At 38.2% G+C, this 12964-nt stretch overlaps 1 protein-coding gene across 1 annotated transcript in view; it reads right to left on the reverse strand.

The window, feature by feature from the left end:
• Positions 1–12964, reverse strand: part of TENM1 (teneurin transmembrane protein 1) — a 784494-nt gene that overhangs the window by 262187 nt on the left and 509343 nt on the right. The window contains exons 12-14 of the mRNA XM_056107733.1: positions 5468–5653; positions 3923–3946; positions 994–1140 (exon numbers count right to left, since the gene is read on the reverse strand). Coding sequence (XP_055963708.1) covers positions 994–1140; positions 3923–3946; positions 5468–5653 — 357 coding nt within the window. The remainder of the gene's footprint in view (positions 1–993; positions 1141–3922; positions 3947–5467; positions 5654–12964) is intronic.

Here is a 12964-nt window from a genome sequence, read left to right on the forward strand (position 1 = left end):
TTGTTTTAGGCTTTGGGGGCCACATGTGGCAGTTCTCAGGGGCTATTCAATGCTAGGTGCTTGGTGGTCCTACCGGTGGTGTTCAGCAACCATGTGGTGCAAGGGATAGAGACCAAGCAAAGCACATCCCTTTGAGCTAACTTTTCAGCCCATACTCCCCACAAGCGACTTCATTCTGAGGTAATACATAGAAATTGGGATTCATGTTTCTAAGTTCACTTCCCCATGGAATAGAAATAAAAAGAGGATTTCTGATTATCCACGTGATTTGGGATGTTCTGAGGCCTGAATGTAGCTTGTATTAGGTGTTTTTGTTTACCTACATCACAAAAATAGAAGTGGTTATCTTGAAGCCTTGGGATTACATATGGCTTTTTAAGGAATCATGTGCGGCTCTTGAATTACATACAAACATTTTTACTGATAATTGTCTTGATGCCATGTCCTTCAAAAGATATAATCACTGAGACATAGAGACACAAGAGGGAGCTATAAATGCAAAACAACAGTCTTGCAAAGTGTACAGTTCAAGCTACATTAGCATCTGACTGTTTGGACAGTGGTATATTGAATTAATTTAATAAAATAGATTTCATAGGTGTGGAAAGTAACATGTTTGCAGTAGTAAGGGAAACAGAGTGAATTTTATAGTCCTGAAGGGAATTCTTGTTATGCTAATTTTTAATCTGTGTGACCTTGTAAAATCACTTATGATATCTATCCTAAGTATGTTTTTCCATCCATAAAAGGGAAACATAGTAGTACCCATGTTTTACAGTGTTGTGAGAATGAAGTGAGATACAATCAAGCAGAGTTTAGAATATTTTTTAAACATCATAATCAATAAATTGAAGAGTTTAAAAATAGTATGAACCTCATATAACTCAGTATTGCTTAAAGTATTCCTAATTTTTGTGCTTATTTAGAATGGTCATCATTGTGTTAGAGACTGGGATATTCATTTCTTATATGAGCATCTGATAAATGACTCACCTCCATCATTGTCCAAGTTATCTCCACAAAGCATTTCCATGACAACATTGCAGCCTGTACCACTCCAACCCACCTGACACACACAGTGCCAACCATTTTGATCCAGAGTACATCGCCCATTTCCAAAGCAGAGTCCTGGGCAGCCATCTGAAATGACATTAGAGAGTAATAATTACAGAGACTTCAGAAACTGATTGGTGAACAGTGATGAGTTTGTCAGTAGAGAAACATCAAATCATCTAAGCTCCATTCAGATGAGGTGCTGAATAAACGGAAGGGAATTTGATTGCTTACAAAATCTTCCAAGGGCACTTTGCAGTTCCCAGTGGTTTACAGTTGCTATTCCATAGAGACCCAATTAAGCATCATTAGTGTTAACCCCAATTCCCATTCTCTTGTTCAGATACGCTAAAAAAATATGATGGAGGAAAGTAATTTTTTGTTTACTTTTGAAAAATTTGACCTGCTCCATTTCCGACCTGGGTTTAAAGGCCTTAGGAGGCAACCTGGTAGCCCCTCTCAGAGAGCCAAGCAAGCTACCGAGAGTATTTTGTCCGCACAGTAAAGCTTGGCAAGCTACCTGTGATTTATTTGATATGCCAAACACAGTAACAAGTCTCACAATGGAGACGTTAGTGGGCCCGCTGGAGCAAATTGATGAACAATGGGAGGACAGTGCTATAGTGCTTTGAAAAATTTACTACCTCATATCAATAAAAATTAGATGAATTATTCTATACCTACTTATAATCAATAAGTTTGAAAAAGACATGTGCATGTGAAAAGAGCTCGGCAGGCTGATGAACGGAGACAGAAATAATGGCATACAACTTCTGGGCAGATTTCTCATAGTAATACTGAATACTGACTGGGGCAATAGCACAACGTTAGGGCATCCAGGTTTGATTCCTCTGTCCCTCTTGGAGATCCCAGCAAACAACCAAGAGTATCTCGTCCACACAGCAGAGCTTGGCAAGTACCACATGGCATATTCAATATGCCCAAAACAGTAACAACACAACAAGTCTCACAATGGAGACGTTACTGCTGCCCGCTCAAGCAAATGGATGAACAACGGGAGAACAGTGCTACAGTGCATTGCTACTAATAAAAAATACTAAACCAGATCTGGATTTTGCTAGAGACAATCTAGTCAATTTTCTTTTCATCATTTTTGTCTTTGAAAAAAGTTCCAAAAATAAAGAGCAAAAAGAACATTTTTATTTAAAAAGGAAGTAGAAGTAACTCAGTGCTACTTCTAAATGGTTTTCTAAGGAACTCTAAACAGATCAAAGCAAGAGTCATTTTTCATATATAATCCTAAGCACCATCATCTACAATACTATTAATAATAGGGTTTCATGTACATGATGTCCAAACACCATATCCACCATCACAGTGTTCATCCCCAACCTTTCTCCCCCTCCTCTTCTCAGTTCTGTAGAACAACCCTCAGGCTTTGTTGCCCTTAGATATTTGTTTTTCCCTACTGTATAAAACCTTTAAAATAAAATTACAAATTATTATAATATGGAAATATTATATTTATATTTAACCCTCAAGAAGTATCATATGGACATATATAAGTCCGAGAAAGGAATAGATCTAGTTCCATTCTTATGGATAAAGAGAAATTATGAATATTTTGTGACATATTAAACCTTATAATGCTGAGGTAATACTACAATATATAATATTTATATTATATTTGTCAAATTAATTAACAGCACATAATATCCAGCACTGTCCTCCCATTGTTCATCAATTTGCTTGAGTGGGAACCAGTAATGTCTCCATTGTGAGACTTATTGTTACTGTTTTTGGCATATCAAGTACATCACGAGGAGCTTTCCAGACTTTGCTGTGCTGGCAGAATACTCTCGGTAGGTTGCCAGGCTTTTCAAGAGGGGCAGAGAATCGAACCCGGGTCAGCCGTGTGAAAGGCAAACGCCCACATAATATATTTTGATATATTTATATTTAAAATATATATATTAATAGCTACCATAGTTTTCAAAAGTGTTAGTGGTAGGGATTTATGCATAAAAGATTCCTGCACCACACCCTCCATCAGAGTATCTTCTTCCCTCTTCCTTTGTACCAATTGCTCCCTCAGCTGGGATATTTAACTGACAAATGATTTCTATCTGTATCAATGGATGACAGGGAAATAATAGAAAATCATTCATCTACCTAATAATGATACAGAATACAGACTTAAAGAAAAACCTCGGGGGGCTGGAGCGATAGCACAGTGGGTAGGGCGTTTGCCTTGCACGTGGCCAACCCAGGTTCGATTCCCAGCATCCCATATGGTCCCATGAGCACTGCCAGAGGTGATTCCTGAGTGCAGAGCCAGGAGTAACCTCTGTGCATCGCTGGGTGTGACCCAAAAAGAAAAAAAAACCTCTGATGTGTACCTAATCCAAATTTGATTAATTAATTATATATCTGTACTGTGTACATTCAAACACACACATACATACACACACAACAAAGTGTAAAGACAACGAAATTTAGTTCTTTGTTTTTTAGTTTAATCTTCTAGTTCTTGATTTCTGGGCTACACCTTACTCAGGACTATCTCCTCGCTCTGTGCACAGGGATCACTCCTGGCTTGTCTCAGGGGGCAATATGGTGTGCTGGGGATCAAACATGAGCCAGCATCTTACAAGGAAAGAACCTTACCTTCTGTACTATTTATCTGCCCCTGAAATTTAGTCTTTAAAACAGCTTTTCAACTTTGTACAGTTGACAAAATAAGATTTGATGGTGGAGAAACAAATTACTTACAAATATATTATAGCATGAACTACACAATATCAAACTTATAAAGGGTTGCCAAAAATCTCATTGAGCCTTTTTTATGCACATGTATATTTTTCATTGAAAATATTTTCCTTTATGAAACTAGTGAGAACAATCTTACCTCGGACAGCATCTAAATAGTGAGCTGAAAAAGGAGAGAAAGAAGAGTGATTAAATGAATTTCTGGGAGACCAAAGCTATACAACATGTACTAATAGTTCACCATCTGTTGCCTGGGAGGAGAATGGCAAGCTATGAACAGCTGAAATGCCTGCAGCTCAAAAGTTGATATACAGGCCTGAGTAGTTTTTGAATAATATTTTCTGTGGGAAAGATATTAATGGTCTTCCTACAAGAAACTCTATTAGGCTTCTTTAAAAAGTGTCATATTTCATTAAAAGTATAAGAACTGAATTTTTACATTTGTAATAACTTCCATGAAAGAGAACTAACTTGAACTTCTTAAAGTTATCTTTAGAAGCAAGTTCTGGAGTAACCACCTTTGGTAACATTACAATATTTAAATCCTCTTATATGAAAGTAATAAACTTACTGTAGTGCAGGAATATAATTACTTAATCTGTGTCTGAATCTCACTCCTAAAACATTTTTTAATGAATCTTAAATATTTTCCACAGCCACAGAACAGGACTTACTGTACCTTTAGTATAGTTGTAATTCAATTTATTAATAAATGTTATATATATTATATATTACTTTAGCAGGATCCAACCATAATAATAAAAATAACCTAAAAATGTAAGCAGTAGTAAAGTCTGGAGGGGAAAAACACACAAACAATACATTTTATAGCAAGAGGTACATGCTTCCTTTTACTGTACATGTAGTGATAAACATGCAGTGATAAACTTTCAAGAGTTAACGATGGGAATCATACTTGTTTCTATGCATATACAGGAAACATCTGAATCAGATATGTATATATGTCAAGGGCTTTGATTATTTTTCATAAAACAATGTGTTTTATAAATGAAACCTTCATTATGATTAGTGGTTTTAATAGCTAAAACACCCCAAGATAGAATAATTATTACACAGGTTTTGTATACCACAGTCTGTCTCTGCAGGCAGCATCCTGAAAATTAATAAAACTGGTGACAAGGAATGAGAAAGGAAAGATTCCTCGGTACAAACACTCTACATGACATAATAAACAATTTAATACATATTTTCTGTTGATGGCAGGTCAGGAGTGTCTTTCTCATATATATTAAAGAGAGCCCCTAATGACATGGAGTGACTCCTGTAAAAGTAGTCTCATTTAATGAAATTGCCTCTAAGTGCTCTGACCAAATGACCTGTTCTTTTCAAAGGAAAAATGGGCCATGAATGTTACCTTCACAACAAAAGCACTTCTCTTATTAACTAATGACACTTTATTCCAATGTATCATTTTTCATTTAAGTAGCTCAAAGCACTCAAAAGAAGAAAATAGAGGGAATACTGATGTAATAAGAAAGAAAACACTGCAAGAAATAATATATAAAAACCAAAAAAACCTCCCAGTTAATGAAGCTCAAAGACCAACCTTCTACTTTCTTTTCTCTAACCTTAAATTCTACAAAAATCTTGATGACTGACTCACTAGAAAGATTTTGATCCTTTAATGAATTTAATTAATGTTTTAAAGCAGAGTGGTACATACCAATTGTGCAGTGGTCACCCTCCCATCCAGGACTACATTCACATTTTCCATCTTTGCATTGGCCATGCTCAGCACAGTGAGAATGACAGGAGCGTTCTTCGCATGTTGGCCCCACCCAGCCTTCTTCACATTGGCAAATTCCCCTGGAGCAAACTCCATGGCTACCACACTCCATGGTACAAAGCTCTGTGGGGATTTCAAAACAAATATATTTGCATGATTTATTAACAACCAAGTCTAATCTTTCTAAAAAAAAACAATGAGTATGGTGAGAAACACATACAGAAGTATAAAGTTATACCTATGAAATATTGTTAGGTTATGTACATTATAGTATTGTTAATATTATGGAGATTGTTAATACTTAGAGTTTCATTATCCAATGAAAAATTAATAAAATTAATGATAATAAGTTAGAAATCTAGGGAGATGACTCAAAAAGCATCCATTATTGCATGCAGGAGGCCTGGGTTCGATCAGTAGTAGTACCAGGTAGCCAATGAGCTCTGCTAGGCATGACCCTTCCACCAAAGGCACAGAATAATAAAAAGTCACAGTCAATACTCATATTTTAAATATATAAACAAAATGTCACAGGCTTTTGAGCATTTGTGTGAACATACTGAGAACTCTATTACAAAGGTAGATTGGTCACTACAAATAAAACAAAACTCTAAATCAAATTGATTTTAAGAAGTCTATAAAATTAAAAAAAGCATTCAAGGCTTAGAAGTGAGTCAATGCCAAGCAAATGTCAAGTGAATTTCACTAAAAATGCATTAATATCACAGATAATGTTGCAGGTATTTTATGATTTGCAAGAAATCAGTGAGAAAAAAACCCACATAATAAAATAGTGGCATAACTTCATTCAGAAAGACAGGTTCCACAACTGAAAACTTTCTAATAAAATACATAATATGTGAAAGGTAAAGATGCCAATGAGGTTAATCAACTAGTTTCCCTGATCATGCTAATAATATTTGCATTTATTTTAAGCATGTAAAATGAATCCTGGTTGATTAAAATGTACAGTCTTCTTATCCTGAAATGTCATTCAATATTTATCCAATATAATCAAGGTGTATACTGGCTCTGCTGAGGTTTTCCCCTCTGTCCCTTTGACTTTGTTGAGAAATGTTGGAAATTAATAATATAGTAATAGCAGAGAAGCAAAATAAATATGTGACACACATTTTTGTTGGTCAAATTCCGTTAGTGAAGGATTAGAGGGATATACAAACTTATAGAAAGAACTCAATAGGATTTTGGGTACAATTGATCATGTATTCTTGAAGGAAAAAGAATACTGTTAAGAAGTCAAATATTTGGGGCTAGAGCAATAGTACAGTGGGTAGAGTCCCAAAACAAAATAAAAAACAAACAAAAAAAGAAGCCAAGTTTCCTATATTTCAAGGTCTCAGATCTGAAGCTGATTTATATATTAAGAGATATTGATATATAACATTTTACAACCCTATGTTATAAATAATAGATATTTACTCTATAGATTGGGCTGGAGCGATAGTACAGCAGGTAGGGTGTTGGCCTTGCATGTGGCAGACATGGTCAACTAGAGTTCGAATCCTCCACCCCTCTTGGAGAGCCCGGAAAGCTACCGAGAGTAGCTCGCCTGCATGGCAAAGCCTGGCAAACTACCCGTGATGTATTTAATATATCAAACACAGTAACAAGTCTCTCAATGTCACTGGGCCCACTCGAGCAAATCGATGAACAATGGGAGGACAGTGACAGTGACTCTATAGATGTATTTATTTATATATAATTAAGTAGTTCCAAGTTCTCAGAGGCCTGGGGGAACACTCAAAGATATTCTTGGAAAACCGAGCTGGATAGCTGAGGTAAAGTCCAAGCATATGGTGGTTCTTTTGCCCTGTAATTCTGGGGACTGCTGGATGATATCCAAAAGTACTAAGAACAAGGAGTCCCAGAAATTATCTGAGTTATTCAGTCATTGAAAGATAAGTTAAAACAAGAAGAATTGTCAAAGACCACACTATAAGTGATGGCAGGAATCTAGGAGATAGTGGAGTAATTAAAGAGGACACTTTTTTTTGCTTTTTGGGTCACACCCGACGATGCACAGGGGTTACTCCTGGCTGATGGGCTCAGGAATTACTCCTGGCGGTGGTCAGGGGACCATATGGGATGCTGGGAATCAAAGCCGGGTCGGCCACATGCAAGGCAAACTCCTTACCCACTGTGCTAACGCTCCAGCCCCTAAAGAGGACACTTTTTCAAGTATAATGAAGTAGAATCTATATAATACTGTGAAAGGTTAAGTGAGATATCAGCAGAGAAATTGGATTAGTCAACATGGAAATTGTTGGTGACTTCAGGATGAACTATACTTATAGAGTGGACGTTGTAAAGACAGATTGCATGATACTCTCCAAGTCTATCCACTTATAAGCAAATTTCATGACTTCATCTATCCTAAAAGCTTCATAGTATTACATTGTGTAGATGTACCAAAGTTTCTTTAATGAGATATCTGTTCTCAGGCACTTGGGTTGTTTCCAGATTTTGGCTATTGTAAACAATGCTGCAATGAACATGTAGGAAAATATCTCATTTCTATTGTATTTTTGCACCCTTGGGATATATTACTAGTAGTGGTATTGCAGGGTCATATGGAAGCTCAATTTCTAGTTTTTGATGGGATGTCATATTGTTTTCCAGAAAGGCTGGACTAGTGGGCATTCCCACCAAGAGTGAAAGAGTGTCCCTTTTCCCCCACATCCATGACAGCACTGTTGACTTTTGTTCTTTTGAACATGTGTCAGTCTCTGTGGTATGAGATGATATCTCATTGTTTTAATTTGCATCTCCCTGATTAGAAGTGTGGAGGATTTTTTTCATGTGCCTTTTGGCCTTTTGTATTTCTTTTTTCAGCAAGCTTCTGTTCATTTCTTCTCCCCATATACAATGGGGTTGTAGGTTTTTTCTTGTACAATTCTAGTTTCTTGTGTGTCCTGGATATTAATCCCTTATCAGATGGGTATTGGGTAAAAATTCTTTCCCATTCTGTGGGATCTCTCCGTGATTTAGTCACTGTTTATTTTGAAGTGGAGAAGCTTCTTAGTTTGATGTAGTCCTATTTGTTTATGTCTATGTCTACTTGCTTTGTCATTGGTGTTTCACGCTTAAATATGCATTTAGCTTCAATGTCATGTAGGGTTCTGCCTACATTTTCTTCCATGTACCATATGGTGTATCATGTTATGTGAAATGAGTTAGAAATAGAGGGAAAGACATAGAAGGACTGCACTCATTTGTGGAGTATAAAATAAAATAACATGAGAGTGACACACAAGGACAGTAGACACAAGGATCAGGAAGATTGCTTCCATGGTTGGAGACTGTATCATGAGCTGGGACAGAAGGCAGCTGTGGGAGAGAAGGCAGCTGGAATAGAGAAGGGATCACTAAGAAAATGATGGTTGGAGGTATCGTTCCAGATGGGTGATGTGTGCTGAAAGTAGATAAAGGACCAAACATGATAACCTCTCAGTATCTGTATTGCAAACCATAATGCCCCAAAGAAGAGAAAGAATATGGGAGAAATTGTCTGTCATGGAGGCACAGGGAGGTGGGAAATGGGGGGTATGCTGGGGAAATTGGTGGTGGGGAATGTGCACTGATGGAGGGATGTGTGTTTGATCATTGTATAATTATAACTCAAACATGAACGGATGTAACTGTATCTCACGGCGATTCACTTGGTCACTTGATTTCCCATTAATCATCGATTTGCTCAAGCAGGCACCAGTAAAGTCTCCATTTGTCTCTGTCATGCGCTAGTGTAGCCCAGTGGTGTCTGTTCGTTCTAGGAACACGAAGAGCCTCAAACCCATTGTTCAGGGTCTTGACGAAGAAGTCTGACCACGTGATCTTTTGATGTCTCGTGGAATCCCGTTGGTAACGGCTCTAGTCCAGCAGTCATCTCCAAATCTCATTATGTGTCCAGTCAATCAGATTTTCGATGACTTGGCAAATGAGACCTCATCCCTGATTCTTGACCATTGATGGAGGTCGGAACTCAGGATTCTTTTTCTCATTTGAGTGAAACATGATACTCCAAGCATAGCTCTTTTGATTCATCTTTGGAAGACCTGAATAGCATTCCTCATCCTGTTTTCATAGGGCCCAGGTCTCTGAGGCGTATGTTAATGAAGTAAGAACAGTGGAATTGAAGAGATGTGCCTGGAGCCAGAGGTTCTTCATCCTCTTAGCTATTTCTTCGACGCTCTTGAAGGCGTTCCAAGGCACTCTCTTCCTCCTGCTCAACTCAGGTGCCAGGTCATTCGTCATGTTGGCTTTTAGACCTAGGTACACATAACTAGTGCATTTGAGATGTTTGTCCCGTTGAGAGTGAATGGAACGTCAGGAAAGAGACTGTTTCTCATAAACATTGTTTTCGTGAGATTTAGCTGTAGTCTGATCTTTCCACACTCATGGGCGAAATCAGCCAGCATTTGTGCCGCTTGGCTAATGTTTGGTTATTAGAACGATGTCATCAGCAAAGCGGAGCTGGTGTAGTTGCTGACTGTCTATCTTCACTCCCATTCCGTACCATTCCAGTCATCACATGGCATTCTCGGGGGTGACACTGAAGAGTTTCAGTGAAATGGTATCACCCTGAGGAACCCCTCTTTTGACATGGACGATCACTTCTTTGTAGAATGGTGAGATCCTAGTAGTGAATCTGTAATACAGCTCACAGAGGATCCTGATGTATTGAGTTTGAATGCCCTGATTGGCTAGGGCTTCAGTGACTGCTTCTGCCTTAACAGAATCAAAGGCCTTCTTTAAATCAATGAATGTTAGACAGAGCGGCATCTTGAACTCCCAAGAAACTTCAATGAGCTTGGTTATCATGTGGATATGGTCAATTGTGCTGAATTCTTTTCAAAAACCGGCTTACTTGCATGGTTGTCCTTCATCTAGTGTTCTGCCAATACTATTCAGGATGACTCGAGTGAACAGCTTGTAGATGACAGACAAAATTCAAATGCCAGCGTCACTTGGCCATTATCACAAGTTATAACACATTTGATTTCAGACTGTTGAATCTCCTTCATCTAGCAGAGAACTCCTCTGCCAGGGTGTCTATTCAGATTTTACCTTTTTCCAAGAAACTTGGTTATACCCTCTAAATCAAATGCCTCCTTTAAATCAATGAACATTAGACAGAGCAGCATCCTGAACTCCCGAGAAACCTCAATGAGCTTGGTTATCATGTGGATATGGTTGATGGTGCTGAATCTTTTGCAGAACCCGGCTTGCTCGCATGGTTGTTCTTCGTCTAGTGTTCTGCCAATAGGATTCAGGATGACTCGAGTGAACAGCTTGTAGATGACAGACAATAGGCAAATCAGTCGATAGTTGCCAATGTCGTGGATGTCTCCCTTCTTGTACAGTAGTACAGTCCTGCTGGTTTTCCATTGGGATGGAACCTTGCATTCAGACAGGTAGCGTGTGAAGAGCCGAGCCATCGTATTGATGAGTACTGACAGCAGGTTCTTCAGGTGTTCAGGTCTGACCTTGTCTGGGGCAGGTGCTGTTCATTGATTAAATAAATTAAAATAAAAAGACAGATTGCAAAGGTGGAAGTGGGATTGTGAATGGAAATCTGTCAGGTCACAAGGTTGAAATAAAAGTCAAGGGCTTAGTGTATAGTGGGGAACTTGGCATAATAAATAGCTCAATAAGGTTAACCTTGAACCATGATTTAGTCTCCATATCTTGGTTTTGGAGCTGGATTGATAGCACAGTGGGTAGGGCGTTTACCTTGCAAGTGACCAACATAGCAGACTCGATTTCTATTGTTCTGCCCCTCTCGGAGAGCCCGGCAAGCTACCGAGAGTATCTTTCCCACACGGCAAATCCTGGCAAACTACCCGTGATGTATTCGATATGCCAAACACAGTAAGAATTGTCACAATGGAGATGTTGCTAGGCCCGCTCAAGCAAATCAATGAACAATGGGAGTACAGTGACAGTGACAGTATATCGGTTTCAAGTCCAGTTGATAATCTGAATTTATAATTTCAGTTTTGTAGAGAATTTGAAATTGTAGTTCTGATGCACTTTGACAGTCTTTCCTAAGGAACTAAAATGAACTGAAAGGACCTTTCTAAGTTTACAAAACTAATTTTGTCAAACTTAATTAAGTCAAAGCTGACTAAAATAATTAGAGACAATTTTTCGCATATAATATTTTAAACAACCAGATATTTCACTCAGAGCAGAATATACTATTCTAGTTATTCCCTTAAAAAGTAATAGGACTAGATAAAAATTACAGAATCAAAATGTTAAACTGGTTTCCACTCCTTTAAACCATCTCAGTGTAAACTCTGAGAAACACTGAATATAGTCATTTTAAAACTGTGCAATTCCCAAGTGCTAAAAAGCAAAATTGATGTTAAAAGTTAAAGAGTTTAGCATAAAAGTCAACTTTGTGGCAGACGTGAGGGGTTATTAGACTTAGTAATGACTAGGGACTTGTGCAATTATGTTCCCAAAGAGAAAAGAAATCAGGTCTTTGGCACAATTAAGAGGGGAGTAGGATCAAAACTTTCACAAAGTAAGGGCCTTTGGAAGGTTGCAATCTCAGTGATATGGAGTGTAATACTCCATTATCCATAGAGACAGCAATACTGACAATAACAAGCACAACAAAGTTGAGAATTAGAAAATATAATAATAGGGTACTGTTATGTACCTTATCACCTGGACCGATAACACAGAGGGTAGGGCATTTGCCTTGCACGTCGCCAACCCAGGTTCAATTCCTTTGTCCCTCTTGGAGAGCCTGGAAAGCTACCAAGAGTATCCTGTCTGCACAGCAGAGCCTGGCAAGCTCCCCATGGCGTATTCAATATGCCAAAAACAATAACAACAAGTCTCACAATGGAGACATTACTAGTGCCCACTCGAGCAAATTGATGAACAATGGGAGGGCAGTGCTACAGTGCTAAGGTACTACTTAATAATGACAAATGAAGTTTATTGCTTTGAATGGGATTTTCTAAAATTTCTATTTATTTTTAACTTTTTAATTAAATCACTGTGAGATAGATAATTACAAAGCTGTTCATGATTGAACTTCCATCATATAATATTCAAACACCCATCCCTCCACCAGTGTACATTTCCCAGCACCAGTATCCCCAGATTCACTCCCATCACGCCCCACCCCCACCCCATGCCTCTCTCTGTCTCTGTCTCTGTCTCTGTCTCTGTCTCTGTCTCTGTCTCTCTCTCTCTCTCTCTCTCTCTTTCTCTCTCTCTCTCCTTTTGGGCACTGTGGTTTGGAATATTGATACTGAAAGGTTATCAAGAATATACCTTACCTACTTTTAACACTCAGATCTTGTCCAGTGTGATTATTCCCACCTATTATTGTCATACTGGTCTCTTCCTTATCTTACCTATGCTCATCCGCACACACAATTGTGGTTAGTTCCA

Source organism: Sorex fumeus, unplaced genomic scaffold (assembly GCF_029834395.1).
Source record: "Sorex fumeus unplaced genomic scaffold, SorFum_2.1 ptg000171l, whole genome shotgun sequence".
Taxonomy (NCBI): domain Eukaryota; kingdom Metazoa; phylum Chordata; class Mammalia; order Eulipotyphla; family Soricidae; genus Sorex; species Sorex fumeus.